The sequence below is a fragment of the Triturus cristatus genome, chromosome 3_2 (genome assembly GCF_964204655.1).
Source record: "Triturus cristatus chromosome 3_2, aTriCri1.1, whole genome shotgun sequence".
In the NCBI taxonomy this organism is placed as follows: domain Eukaryota; kingdom Metazoa; phylum Chordata; class Amphibia; order Caudata; family Salamandridae; genus Triturus; species Triturus cristatus.
Genome location: NC_140584.1, coordinates 183,408,120 through 183,422,575, shown reverse-complemented (window position 1 = coordinate 183,422,575; position 14,456 = coordinate 183,408,120). Strand labels below are relative to the sequence as shown.

The window sequence follows — 14,456 nt, the reverse complement described above, 5'->3', positions numbered from 1 at the left end:
ACTGTGGGTGTTCTGACTGATTCAGTCACAGTGGGACGGCCATTGAAGTACTTTGTTTACAAGCTGGTGTCAAACATCAACATGCAGGCATAAAAAAAACATCAGGCAGTGCACAGTCTATTGATGCGGCATACTTTGAAATAAAAACTAAGAAATGGGTCCTGTTGTAGAGACTTAACAAATGTGAATGCTCTATTTGTGCGGCAAGGAATATTTGAATCTATATAATTTCCTGACAAAGCTACGATTCTGTATCAAGCTTTATTTTTCTTTTAACAAGTATAATTAATGGCCGGGTCTTGCAGCATTGACATTGTCCTCGCAACTGCAAGATAATTGGCAACAGTGTTTAATAGCAGATACTTTTAGTGCATTGCCAGGAAATGTCTGCTCTTCACTTTCTGCTAACCCCACCGCTCTTGAAAGAGTGAGGTCTGCCTTGCTGATAACATCAATGGCAGTACACTGAGTTGTCTGGACATGCAATGATTTTCTTTCCCGCTCCACAAAATGGCGGCAGCCCTGATGCCCACTGCTGCCTTAAGAGTTGCTTTAGGGGCAAAGACTGAGAGGAGAGTTGGAATGCAGCTTCTTGAGTTCCAAAACAGCTTTGTTTCCTTACCGCTGCCTGACAAAAAGGCTCTTGAAGGCATTGTTGTAGTTCTTGTTGAAAGCCGTATAAATGAGAGGATTGAAAAATGAATTTGAATAGCCTAGCCAGAGGAAGATGCTTTTCCAGACAGGGGGGATGTTGCAGGAGCAGAGGGGGCTTATTAGTTCCGTGATGAAGAACGGTATCCAGCAAAGTACAAAGACTCCAATTAAAATCCCCACCATTAGCGCGGCTTTTTTCTCTTTTTGTTCCCGCCATGTTTCCCCATCTGTTTGGAACGTGATAGTGGCGTGGCGGCCGGTAAACAGCATCTGCGGTTCACGGGAAGCCTCCTTTACCTGAAAACAAAAGCAGAGACAGATTATCAGAGAAACCTGCTGCAGTCCACGTCTTTTGTTCTCAGAACTGCACTCCAGCCCTCAATACGAATGCCCGCATAATTGCGAGAAGGCTGTTACAGAAAGAAGACACAATTACCAGGGGAATCAGCCCTGGAATGAAGGATTGACCCTGTTAATAACTTCTTCAGAGAACTCTCAAGGTTCTACACAGAGCCCGAGTTTGTTTAACACGACCAGAGTCAAGGACCATTGGTATTGTTAACACTAGGGTGCAGATTTACCACACCCCACGCCGAGAAACTCGTAATGTGGGCCTCAGATGGAAAAACAAGAATTAATGCAGCAATAAGAATGAAATATAGTGACATAGTATGCAGCTGATACCCAGGTGGGGGTGCTGCTAATAAAGGACAGTGCAGTACAGGTATACAAGCTTTAGGATTTTATATAAAAGAAATGGAGTGAATGCATTTGTTAAGTATAATTGCGTGTGAAATAGACACATTACATTGACATAACTGTCTGTTCCATCACAGTTTAACGATGTTGCCACCTGCGCAGAGTGATTGCTGTCTAAATTGCCCAGGTTACCCTATTCACGTTAAATCATACTGAGTTCAAGCTTTACTTACCAATTTCTACCTCCCTTTTTCCCTTCACTGTTCATTCATTTATGTTCCTGCTCTACCCCCGCCTCTGCTCCTGCTATATCCCTCACCCCGTTGCCACCTGCTTCCACTCTAACCCCTACCTCAACACCCCTTCTTTATCCAGCTCCTCCTCTACCCCATATCTTGTCTCCACCCTCCTTCTGGCTTGCCCCGGCCCCTAGATCACTTCACCCTTCCCATCTTCCCATCTGTCACCTTCCAACCTTTCATCTTCACCGTTCTCTCGCTTCTTCATGCCAACCCACGCTTCTCCCCAGAACACTGTATTTTGATATAAGACCTTGCATCACATGTATAGTCCCCTGTAAAGAGAATCTATACATGCGCTATATAATTCTGTATAAATAATATATCCTAGACATATCACAGCACACCTGTATGTTGTCATATGCCCTGTGCCTTTTCATTTCCCCCACCACACTGGAATTATAGGGTCGCTCGTCATCTACCAGACAACAAATGTACTTTGCACATTAGAAGTAAAGACAGCCCTCAAAACTTCAACCATACTGTTGGCCAAATTCCCAGGCCATTCCCTTTCACCTGCATTTGGCTTGCTTACTCTGTTACATATAGAGTTTCAAACAGTAGAACGCCCAAAGACCACATATTTACTGCTTTTTGCTAGAGGGTGCACATCTGCACACAGGTCTCCCTAACATGAGGCACAGCAGCGGCCCGTGCAGGTAAGAGCGGTGGAGTGGTGGGGCCAGATAGGGGGATTTCGACAGACGACGAAAACTTAAATATTTATTTAATTTTCCCTTGTGGTTGTCTGTCGAAATCCCCCCGACCCCACCGCCCACCGCTCTTTTCTGCATGGGCCGATGCTGATGAGGCGCCTTGACGAACACCTTTCCCTGTTCCACCACACTGGACATCGAGAGTTCATGTTTTAGATGAAGATTTTCCCTCTCTGTTCCCGCTGCCAGCAGGTACCACTGACCAGCCCCAAACTTCTATACCAGACCCACTCTAAGTTTTCCCCCCTCAGGCTCCCTATTCTGTTTGCTTCATTCCATTAATGGTCTGATCTTAGCTCTTTGGCGTGGCGAGTTCTCAACTTATCACATCAGAAACAATGATCTTTGGTCCCAAGCCCCTGTATGATTTCCACAATGTCAGGTACGTTCAAAGCATAATTTTGTAATAACAAATGCGTGTAGGACCCAAACTTTTTCTTAGGAGTCTGCCGCTGTTGCAGCCAAATGCTGTTGATGCTGAATTCCAAGGATGGCTAGTCTTGATTCCTCCTCATGCTTCTTCCCTCTACCACCTCACACTTCCTCCCTCTTTGCATGTTTCTTGGAGGTTCGTATCGGTCCCTGCTTCCTCTGTTTGTCAGTTTTCTGCCCGTTCTCTTCCATCTTCTGCCTCTCTTTCCTACCCTTCTCTCCCCATTGTTCAGGGTCTGATGGTCCAATATATTTCCCAGTCTCCAAAAATGAGTGGCAGTGCCAACCACCTGCAACTACGGGAACAAATTAAGCATTAGGCATGGACTAACCTGAACTGGAAACCCAAGTCTAACTGCCATAGAAGAGATAAAGGAGACTTGAAGTAATTGAAATATATGTTTATTTTGTAACCATAGATCATTAGACAGGGCATGAATCAAAAATTATTATGTGCACTTCATATTTCCATTCTGAAAACAACAGGCTATTAAATTAGATACCAATAATTTCAATGACGGCAAAACTCAAGAGCGCTCCAGTTGAATTTTACCATGGTACTGTATGTGCCTCGGGCCATACCATTAAAAGGTGTGCTGGATCAGCACAGATTCAAACACATAGGGATTTATTTACAAGCACCTTGCGCCTCCAGTACGTCACTTTTTCCCATATTAAAAGTGACGCACAGGGGGGGCCTGGTCAGCGCCCGGCGAAGATGGCGGCTCGTCCTTGACGCTCTCGGGATCGAGGGAGCAGCGCCGATTTTTTCTCGCGTAATGGCGAGTGCACGGATGCTACAGCGAGAGGACCCGTCTCCTGAATACTCAGAGCGCTGAAATGGAGCTCTACTGTGCCTGCATCTTCCCGTAAGCAGCATTTTATCTCTTTCCTCTCCTGACGGTCCCGTTTTCGGAACGGCCGCCATTTTGTTTTTCCACCTGACGTGATCTATGAGCCAGTCAGTGAAAAGAATATGCTTTAAAAGCGGACTTTGCTGTTTTTGGTTGTTTCTGGCTTTTTCCTGTTGTCCTATTTTTCATCTATTTACCACTTATTAACAAATTCCTCGCTGCATTTCTGGAATTTGAAGAAGATGTATAGTTTGTGACGCATTCTTTCACTGAGTCTGCAGCCATTTTGTGTATGCGCCTCACAAGAGTATCTTCCAGTGCTGTTTTTCTCAATGGAGACAGTTTTCTTTTTGCCTATGACTAGTCCTTACAAGTACCTCGTTTAGGATATTGGACTTGTTTTTTATGGAACTGCCTTATTTTTCCTGACATGAGGATCTGATGGATATATTTTTACATCTTATTTTGTGGCTTTGCCTCATTGATGCTATCTTCTTACATCTCAGTGTAATACTGACCTAACATTATGGTTTGAGGCCACGTCTTTGCTCCTCTCAGCTAGGGTGTTGGACTTGTTTTCCATGGGTAGAATTAAAGGGACTTTTTCTAAACAACCCACTCCTAAGCATATCTTCCTTAAAAACTCTGAGATTTTCACTGCTTTTTCCAAACTGGAGGATTCTTTGTTATCATCGCCAGACCTCGTGACAAACATGGATCCCTCTCCCTCACCGGTACCTCCTGTAAAGTCTGTCACCAAGCATTTAAAGCAAAACCCGCCTTCTCCACCTAAAGCGACTTCGCCAGTCTCCATGGAGACATTGCTGGAAGAGATCAGGGCTCTTCGTCCCTTTATGGAGGAAACAAATACTAAACTACAAGTTCTTACTGACTCTTGGTCTCAACTTGACACGAGAATTACTGCAGTTGAAAGTTGTGTGTCTTCTTTTAAAGATACTAATGTCAACGTATCTCGTCTCCAATCTCAGGTATCTGTTCTTCAGCACCAAGTCGAGGATCTTGAAAATCGCAACAGGCGGAACAATTTGCGCATTTATGGTCTGGTGGAGGGGTCGGACCCTCTCACCTTCTTTAAATCTTTTCTACCCAAGATTATTCACATGCCAGAGGGAACTGCTCTCAACATCCAGCGAGCCCATAGGTTGGGTCATCCCCCCTCGACCGCTTCATCTTCACAGAGACCGAGAGGTGTCATTTTGTACTTCTTGGAGTACACAGATTTACTAAATGTTTTGTCTGCAGCTAAATCCTCCAAGCGCATCACCTGGTCTGGCTCCACATTGTTTTTTGCTCAAGATTATGCCAAGTGTACAGCTACCAGGCATAAGGCCTTTCTTGACATGAGACCTACTCTTCGTACCATGGGTGCACGCTACGGACTCTTTCACCCCTGCCTATTCAAGGTTACGTTTAATAACAAGACGACATCCCATGAAGATCCGCAGCAATTACAGAGTTTCATACATTTTCACAAGTCGGAAGCCATGGAGGCTTCGGGTTCTATGTCCTCAAATGTTACTTGATGTTATGATGTTCTTTCTTATGGTGTTTCTATTTGTTGCCTCCTTTTATGGTCGTTCTTTGTTTAGCTTCTGTTGTTTTTTCCTGGCTCTATCAGTCATGTATTTTTGATCTGAGACCTCATATGTTAATTGCTTCGTTTTATTTTATGTTTCCTATTTTTCATCATTCATTATGTTAATAGTTTTAATGTTTTCTGCTCTTTCGCATCCGTAGATATTCTATATATTTTTGGCATTCTGCCCTTCCTTCTCCGTCTGGTTAGCCTGGATGGGCTGTCTGTCTCGTGTGGCCCCACCCCTTCCCCCTCGAATCCTTGGATCTTCTTCATGTAAGTATGTCTCCTGTTCACTCTTTCTTTTTATCCCTTTTTTGCTGTTTTTTCTTATTGTTTTTCTCCTCCTCTTTTTCTTATCTCTCTTTCCCCCTCCTTTTTTCTTCCCGGCGCTTTCCTCATTTTATTCTCTTTCTCCTCTCCCTCCTCTCTACGGTCAGTCACAAATTCATACTCCTTGCTTATTGTTACTTTCCTCTATTGCGTTTTTCAAAGTAATTATCTTTTGTTTTCTCCTTTTTCTCCCTTCTGTTACTATGCTTCTGAGTTCTCGTTTATTTACTCCTTTCCATTTCATAATTGTTTATTGCATTGTATGTTCATGGTTTTTTGATTTTAACCTTATCCAATCAAGTTCAGAGTTACTACATGGAACATTAAAGGATTGAATAATCCTATTAAAAGACAACGAGTTTTATCCCATTTGGCTAGATTAAAAACTGATGTTGCTTTTCTTCAAGAAACCCACCTATCTGAGGCTGAAGTGTCCAAACTAAAGAGATGTTGGGTGGGCCATGTCTTCTTTTCTCCTGCTCTAGGTAAGAAGAATGGGGTTCCCATTCTTTCTCATAAAAAGTTTAATGTTTAGGTGACTTCTCAAGAAACTGACTCTGAGGGTCGTTGGGTAATTGTTAAGTTACTTATTGATAAGATACCGTTGGTCTTTTTTAATGTTTATGCTCCAGTCTCAGTTGACAATGTTTTTTGGTTACAGATTTCTGATAAATTACTCTCTCTTGAGGACGATTATATTGTTTTTGGTGGTGATTGTAATCAAATTTGTGATCCCGTTTTGGATAGGAACTCCCCAGTTAGATTTGTACCTAACAGAATGCACTTACAATTTACCTCCACCATTCATCAAAAATCTTTAGTTGACGTCTGGAGATTATGTCATCCTGATCTTCGAGAATACAGCTTTTTCTCCCCACTCACAAATCACAATCTCGTATTGACTACCTCTTTTTGAGTAAACCCCGTCTGCTGGAGGTTGGCGTTTTAATAACTCATTACTTTTGGATTCTAACTTTTCCAGCCAATTCAGTTTGTTTGCTTCGGAATTCTTCGCCATAGACACAACTCCCGATTCCTCTCCTGCGATGATTTGGGATTCTTTCAAGGCAGCTGGCAGAGGTTTCATTATTAATTTTGTCTCTCGGAAGAAAAGAACCTTTGAGAAACACTCGGCTCAATTGCTTGCCCAAATCAAAAAGTTGGAATACGCTTATTATCATTCATATTCTGAAACTTCTTTGAAAGATCTTGTTTCTGCTAAAATTACCTTTAATAAGTTATCCACCGAAGCGGCATCTTCTTATCTTTTGAAAAGTAGTGCTCGTTACTACGGTGGTCAAAATAAAATGGGGAAATTACTGGCTAATTATCTAAAAACTCGTCGGGATAGAGTTAGGATAGATTCTCTGACTAATTCTAATGGTGACGTTTTTCTTAAAGATGAAGATATTTTAAATGAATTTGTCTCATTTTATAAAAATCTTTATACTCCTGAGACTCACTTATCTTCGTATTTTCAATCTATCAGTCCCCCCCCCCTCGCAACACATTGATTTTGACTTACTACAACTAGATATTACATTGACAGAAATTCCCACTGCTGTATCAGTCTTAAGGCGAGGAAAAATCCCTGGGCCTGACGGATTTACCATTGAATTTTATGAGCATTTTTCGAAACTTCTTCTCCCTCAACTTCTTCTTCTCTTCACCTCCTTTATTGAGACTGGAGCATCTCAGGGCACCTTCCAAGATGCTATGATTTGCTTAATTCCTAAAGAAGGCAAGGACCCTTCTTTCTGTAAAAATGATCGCCCCATATCTTTAGTAAATACGGACTACAAGATTTTTGCTAAGATTCTTGCACATCGTATTGACCCAGTCTTACCTGAACTTCTTGGTTCGGAACAATCGGGTTTTTTAAAGGGTCGTTTGTCGTCTGATAATTCCAGGGTCTTTTTCAATATTCTTAGTAAAGCCTCTTCCTTATATTATCCGCTTGCTGCCATAGCTTTAGACGCTGAAAAGGCTTTTGATAGGATTGGTTGGGACTTTATGTTCCATGCTCTTAAGTGGATAGGGTTTCCTTCTAAATTAATTTCTTTGTTTCTCTTTTTTATTCTGGTCCCAGAGCATCTATTTTTGCTAATGGCAAAGTATCTGATTATTTCTCTCTTTCTGGAGGAGTACGTCAGGGTTGTCCCCTATCCCCTCTTCTAATTGTAGTTGCATTGGAGCCTTTCCTCACCAAAATTAGGCAGGATTCTCAAATTACGGGATTCCACTTGTGTTCTCACCAAGTCAAAATGTCTGTTTATGCAGACGACATTCTCTTATACTGTTCCAATCCGGCCGCTTCTCTTCCCCCTTTTTTCTCTCAGGTTGATTCGTTTTCAAAATTGTCAGGATATCGCCTAAATCGAGATAAATGTGAAGTCTTGCCCCTTAATGTTTTGTGTCTCAAACACTATTTTGTTCATACTGGCTTCTCCTGGCAATCATCCAAATTGAAATATTTAGGATTATGGTTCTCCCCAACTATTTCGGAAACTTTAAAACAAAATTTTGACTATATAACTAAGAAGCTAAATGACTCGCTTACTAATGGCAACCTCTTTTCCTCTCTTGGTGGGATAGATTAGACTCTATTAAGATGATGCTTGCTCCCATTATTTTGTACTCTCTTTCAATGATTCCTGTGCATATCCCTGGCTATTATTTTAAGAGACTAGACCGCATTTTATTAAAATTTCTCTGGAAGGGTAAACCTCCTTGAATAGCTTTATCTACCCTTAAAAAAGATAAATCAAATGGTGGGCTTAAATTCCCTGATTTTCAATCTTATCATTACGTGTTTTCTCTAAAACAAGCCTCTTGGCTCTCTTCTGATTCTCCTACTTATCCTCCGCTTTGGCTCCGCATTGAGAAGTTTTTCACTTCTCCTTTCACCTTTCTATAGTCCCTTGCTCTCTCTGCACGTAACTCTTCTTTGCGTCATTCTGTTGTTTCTTACACCCATAAACTTTTAACTCCTCTCCTACCATCTTCCTATTCTTCCCTTAGTTCACTTTCTCAACAACCCATCTGGCACAATAAATTATTACGCATTAAAAATCGTACTCTCTATTGGAAAGCATGGCACTCTAAGGGACTGATGTGGATTTCTCAGCTCTTGGCTGATAATAAACCCTTATCCTTTTCAGCCCTTAAATCTACCTTTGCTCTTCCTACTTCTTTTAAGAAACAGTATGACCTTCTACTCCCCTCTCTACGTCAATATCTCTTACTTCTTCCACCTTCTCCGACTTTACCTATGCCATGTTCTACATTATTTCCATTATTAAACGCCTCCCCTTCTGCCTCTTCCCTTTACAAATGTTTTTTATCTTTTTCGACACGATGTAAGACGGAAACTGAATTGGCTTGGGAAAAGGACATATTGCAATCCTGGTCTATCTCTATTTGGGATAAATTATGGTTAAAGATCCACAAGACTTCACGGGCAGCCAACGATACTCAAACTCTTTATTTTATATATCAATGTTTATTATACTCGCCCGCAAACTTAGCTTCCTTCTCTTCTAACACCTCATCGCAATGCTGGTCATGTCCAGCTTAAAGGCTGATTTAAAGCACATGCTTTTTGAATATCCCAATATTATTACATTTTGGCACTTAGTTTGGTCTCAAATCAATAAAGTATTTAACACTGAGGTTTCCTTTTCCCTCTCAAATATTTTTCTAGGCTCCTTGTTCCCTTCTTGGCCTCAGTCCCCATCACATTTTCATCTAGTAGATCTAATGATTGCTATAGCCCCACACTTAATTACTTCAAACTGGAAACATGCGGATAAAGTTACTTACAGAGCCTGGTGGAACGCCCTTTGTTTTCATCATAGGCTTGATACCAACTATGTTACCCCGATATCTTTAGCTATTAAAAGAGATCTGTTATGGCTTCCTCTTACTGCTTATTTATCTGATGCCGCTTCTTCACATGTGTCACTTTCTACTACTATGAGAACGTCGGACGATGTTCGTAAACCACCCTGATTTTGTTTCGTTGTCTTTTTCATGAACAATCTAATGCTGTTTCATATATTATATTTACGTAGTTGTATACAATATATACTTTTTAGAGATTTTTAGTTTCATGCAATGCTCGTTCTGAACTCTTTCCAATGATATTTATGCTGCCTTCCTTCTTCCCATTTCTCCCCCTTTTCCCCCTTTTTTCTTCCTCTAGGATATAGTGCTTATTGTCACCAGTATGCTTACTTACCCTTTATTGTATGTACCATAGTTACTTATGTTTTCTTAACGTATTTTGATTGTGTATTGTATTATTTTGCTGGCCTCAATAAACTCAAACTTAAAAAAAAAAAAAGTGACGCACAGGTGGCGCAAATGGCAAGCCCCATATTCTTATGTGTTCGCATTGTCTAAGATGTGTACATGCCTGGGATACTTACCTGTAATCTTCATTACTCCTAGTCCGGAAGTCCCCGTCCCATTCTTTACTCATGGGGTGTTACACCTCTAGAGACGGAACAAATAACAGGAAATGCTGCAGGGTGACCCTCTCCTAGAGGAGCATAGCCTATAAGGGTATACCCTTCACAGCATTCCTCCTGAAATAACAAGCAAAGCCTCAACGTCTGAAGGTATCAGTAATCAGGAGTGTTGTAAGGAATGGGTTTGGGACTTCCGGACTAGGAGTAATGAAGATTACTGGTAAGGAATCCAGGAATTACCTCTACATCCTCCAGTCCCCGTTCCATTCCTTACTAATGAGGAATACCAAAGTGTCTTAGCCAGAACTGCAGACAGTAGACGCCTAAACAAAAAGGACACCAATAGACCAAAATACTGCAAACACAAAAAGGTTTAATCAAGAGAAAAAGCGCAAACAGAAAAGAAATTAGGACAAGGCGGAATCAAACACACCAAGCCCAAAATTCCTATGCATAACATTCTGCAAGCGATAAAGGTGTACAAAAGTATTCAGAACAGACCAGGTAGCAGCTTGTCAAATTTCAGCAATGGACACCGCCTTTGTATCAGCCCAAGAAGAGGAAAGACTCCTAGTCTTTGCACACCACACGAGGGGGAGGGGAACCCCAGATACAGAGGGGCCAATTCACAGAACTAACTTAAGACAAAATCCTAAACTTACTACTTTTGGTATTCACAGAAGTTAGGATTATGTCTTAAGTTTGTCTTAAGACAGACTTAAGACAGACTTACGACAAACTTAAGACACAATCCTGTCTTAAGTCTGTCTTAAGTTTGTCTTAAGTCTGTCTTAAGTCTGTCTTAAGTCTGTCTTAAGTCTGTCTTAAGTTTGTCTTAAGTCTGTCTTAAGTCTGTCTTAAGTCTGTCTTAAGTTTGTCTTAAGACAAACTTAAGACAAAATCCTAACTTCTGTGAATACCAAAAGTAGTAAGTTTAGGATTTTGTCTTAAGTTAGTTCTGTGAATCAGGCCCAGAGTAAGCTGAAAAATGGCCTGCTTGATCTGCTAATGGAAACCAGAGAAGCCTTCTCACCCCTATGAAAAGACCCCAAAAAGAGAATCAAATTTCCGAAAGGAGAAAGTCTTATCCAGATAGACCTGCAAAGCTCTCTTCACAACCAAAAGATGCCACCCCAACTTCTGAGAAGCCTCAGAAACCTCTAACAGAGCTGGCAACACTGCCTCCTGATTCCAGTGGAAAGAAGAAGCGACCTTAGGTACAAAAGAAAGATTCAACCTAAGCACAACCCATCCTCGAAAAAAGAGAGAACAGGCTACCTAGTCATAAGAACAGCCAACTCACAAATCCTCCTGGCCGAAGTGATAGCCACGAGATAAAACAACCTTCAGGGTTACAAACTTAGGGCTCCATTAAGATGGCGGGCAGACACCGTAACGGTACATGGGACCGACTGCCACAGGTGCGGCGGTCCCGCCATGGCAATTAGGATGCCACCGCCATGGTGGCATCCCGCATATATTGCATTGCGGCGGGCGGTGCTGTAAGCAGTACCCGCCACAATGCAGTATATGCATGTTGTGCTTTGGCATGTACAAGGTGACAGGCACCACGCGGTGCCTGCCACCTTGTCCATGCCAATGTTGGGGGGTACCATAGGTACCCCCCAAATGCAGCTCCCCACCCCCCCCCCCTGGGGGCTCACAAGGGGCCTCCGAAGCAAAAACCGCATATTATGGGCCTTTTCTGTCTGGTAGGAAATCGGGACGATTGCCTACAGGCGAAAAAGCAGTGGACGGTCTTTCCGTCCGCCGCAGTACCCCCTGTCATGCTAATGTGGTGGGGGTAAAAGGCCGTCCGGTGGGGTGTGTTGGTGGGCGGATCGCCACCGCCGGTCGGGCGGTGCTGATCCGCCCGCTATGCTAATGGGCCCCTTAATATCAGACTACCTCAGAGGCTCAAAATAATCCAAGGTCAAAGCCCTGAGCACCAATGTAAAATCCCACAAAGAAAAAAGTGTTTCAATCAAAGAACAAGCATGAGAAAAACCTTTCAACAACTGGGACACAGAGGCCTCAGAATCTGCCAGATTACCCAATGGAGCCCGAAAAACCCAGAGGGCCAGCAAGATAGAGAAAACCAAACTCTTCTCATGCCCATCCCAAAGAAAGCACAACATCTCTGGAAGAGAACAGGCAACTGGAGAAACCAAATGAGTCTCACACCAAGACTGAAAGTTAGCCCAATGACATCCATAAGAAGACAAAATAGAAGGATGGCAGGAATTTTGAACAGCCACAGCCAACTGGCCTGACAATGCTTGTGTTAACCACCCCCTAGTCTCAACCGACCACATTGATACTTGCAGCTTCTGGGAGAGGACTCTGGATGAGAACCAGAGAGGAGAGGGGCAAAGAAGAAGAAGAAACCATGGATGCTGAAGAGCCAAGGACCTGAGAATCGGGAACCATGACCTCCTGGGCCAAAAGGGAACCACAAGGATCATCACCCTGTCCTCCCGCTGGAGCCTGGACAGTAACCTGGGAATCAGAGGAAAGCGGAACAGCATAAAGGATCTGGTTGAGCCAGGGAATCTGAAGAGCATCCATCCCCAGACTCCCTCCCGCTGGCCCTTATGTTAAATCTCCAAGGCTGGGCATTGCCCCGGGAGGCAAACAAATCCAGAAAAAGGAGCCCAAGGAGCTGACAGATCTCCAGGAATATGGACACTTCCACGACAACTCCTGAGAGGGAGGAAAAATGAGACTGAGAAAGTCTGCAACCACATTGTCCACCCCCTTGATGTGGACATCCAAAATAGACAGAAGCCTGACCTCTGCCCAACCCATCAATTGCCTGGCCAACAGATTCTTTTACCTCTCTGGTTGTTCATATAGGCCACTGTCTCCATATTGTCTGACCTGACCATCACATGCTGCTCCAAAAGCATGACCTGGAAATGCAGCATAGCCCTTCTGACTGCCATCAATTATGTCCGGTTGAAAGACCTCCTGCTCTCCACCGGCGACCAACAAGCCTGAACTGAAGATGGACCCAAAGTAGCTCCCACCCGAAGGAGCAGGCATCTCATGTTAGAACCAAGGGTTTTTTTGGCTGAAGCTCAATCCCCCGGTCAAGGAATCTGGCAGCACCCACCATGGCCATTCCTTCTTTAAGGCTGGAGATAAGGGAACCCGAATGTCAAAGTCCTCCAAGTTCTGGGCCCAGAAGGCATGAAGATGAATGCAAAGGGGGAGAAGGTGGACCCTGGCCCAAGGGACAGTAAATACAGAGGCCGGCATGTGCCCCTGAAGGAATAGCAATTGATGAAAAGACAGGGACTGACTCAGCAAAGCTGGTATACCAGACATCTCATTGTTTTGGCTCTCTTCTCCTGGAAGAATACTCTGTTCAAGTCTGTCCTGAAACATGCCCAGAGGAAGAGCCTCTCCTGAGCAGGCTGAAGTTGACATTTCACCTAACTCAACACTAACCTGTGTTCCTGGACCTGATGTAGTACTGAATCCAGGATCTGCAAGAGTTGTTGTTCAGTTGGAGCATGAAGAAGCCAGCCGTCCAGGCATAGATAAAGCGGACCCCCTGGAGATAAAAAGAGGCCACCAAAGGAGCCCCCACCTTGGTAAAAACTCAAAGGGAAGACTTCAGTCCGAAGGGTAGGACATTGAACTGGTAATGCACATTGTTTACACAGAACTGAAGATACTGACAGTGCTCTGAGTGGATCAGAACATGGAAGTAGGCATCTTGAAGGTCCATGGTGACCAACCAATGACCCCTGCAGACCAACAGAATCAATCAATCAATCAAGGGTTGGTTAAGGGCAGATATTCACCCGCAAGGCACTGGGTGGGTTTGGGGGCGCAGCTCCTAGGCACTCACGGAGTATTGTCAGAGGCAAGAGGGTTCAGTGGTCTTCCCTGGCCAATCAGGTTACGTGTGGTGCCGGACGCTCATGGTTATTCATTGAAGAGCCAGGTCTTGAGGTCCTTCAGGAACTTGGAGAGAGTTGGTGTCTGGCGGAGGTGGAGAGGAAGGGTGTTCCATGCCTTGGCCGCGAGGAAGGAGAAGGAACGACCTCCTGTTCTGGTCTTCTTGACCAGACCAGAACCAGTATCGTGGCGAGGAAAAGCTGGGCTGAGTGGAGGGATCTTTGGGGTGCGTGGAAGAAGAGGCAGTGGTTTATGTAGGTGAGGCCGGTGTTGTGGCGGGCTTTGTGGGCATGGGTGAGAAGCTTGAAGGTGATTCTCTTCTTGACGGGGAGCCAGTGTGGTGCCCACATGTATTGGGTGATGTGGCAATGGCACAGTAGGTTAAGGACTAGTCTAGCGGCGGCCTTCTGGATGTTTTGGAGTTTGCGGGTGAGGTTCTTGTTGATCCCGGAATAGGGTGTATTGCCGTAGTCCAGTCTGCTGCTGATGAG

The 14,456-nt window shown here is 43.7% G+C and overlaps 1 protein-coding gene across 2 annotated transcripts in view; it reads right to left on the bottom strand.

The window, feature by feature from the left end:
• Nucleotides 1–300: 300 nt before the first annotated feature.
• Nucleotides 301–14,456, bottom strand: part of LOC146856979 (5-hydroxytryptamine receptor 5A-like) — a 340,013-nt gene continuing 325,857 nt past the window's right edge. Inside the window, exon 2 of one of the 2 annotated variants that reach the window (XM_085647461.1) lies at nucleotides 301–951. In XM_085647461.1, coding sequence (XP_085503587.1) covers nucleotides 619–951 — 333 coding nt within the window. In that variant the 3' untranslated portion in view covers nucleotides 301–618. The remainder of the gene's footprint in view (nucleotides 952–14,456) is intronic. The other variant, XR_014979839.1, reaches the window with a different exon arrangement.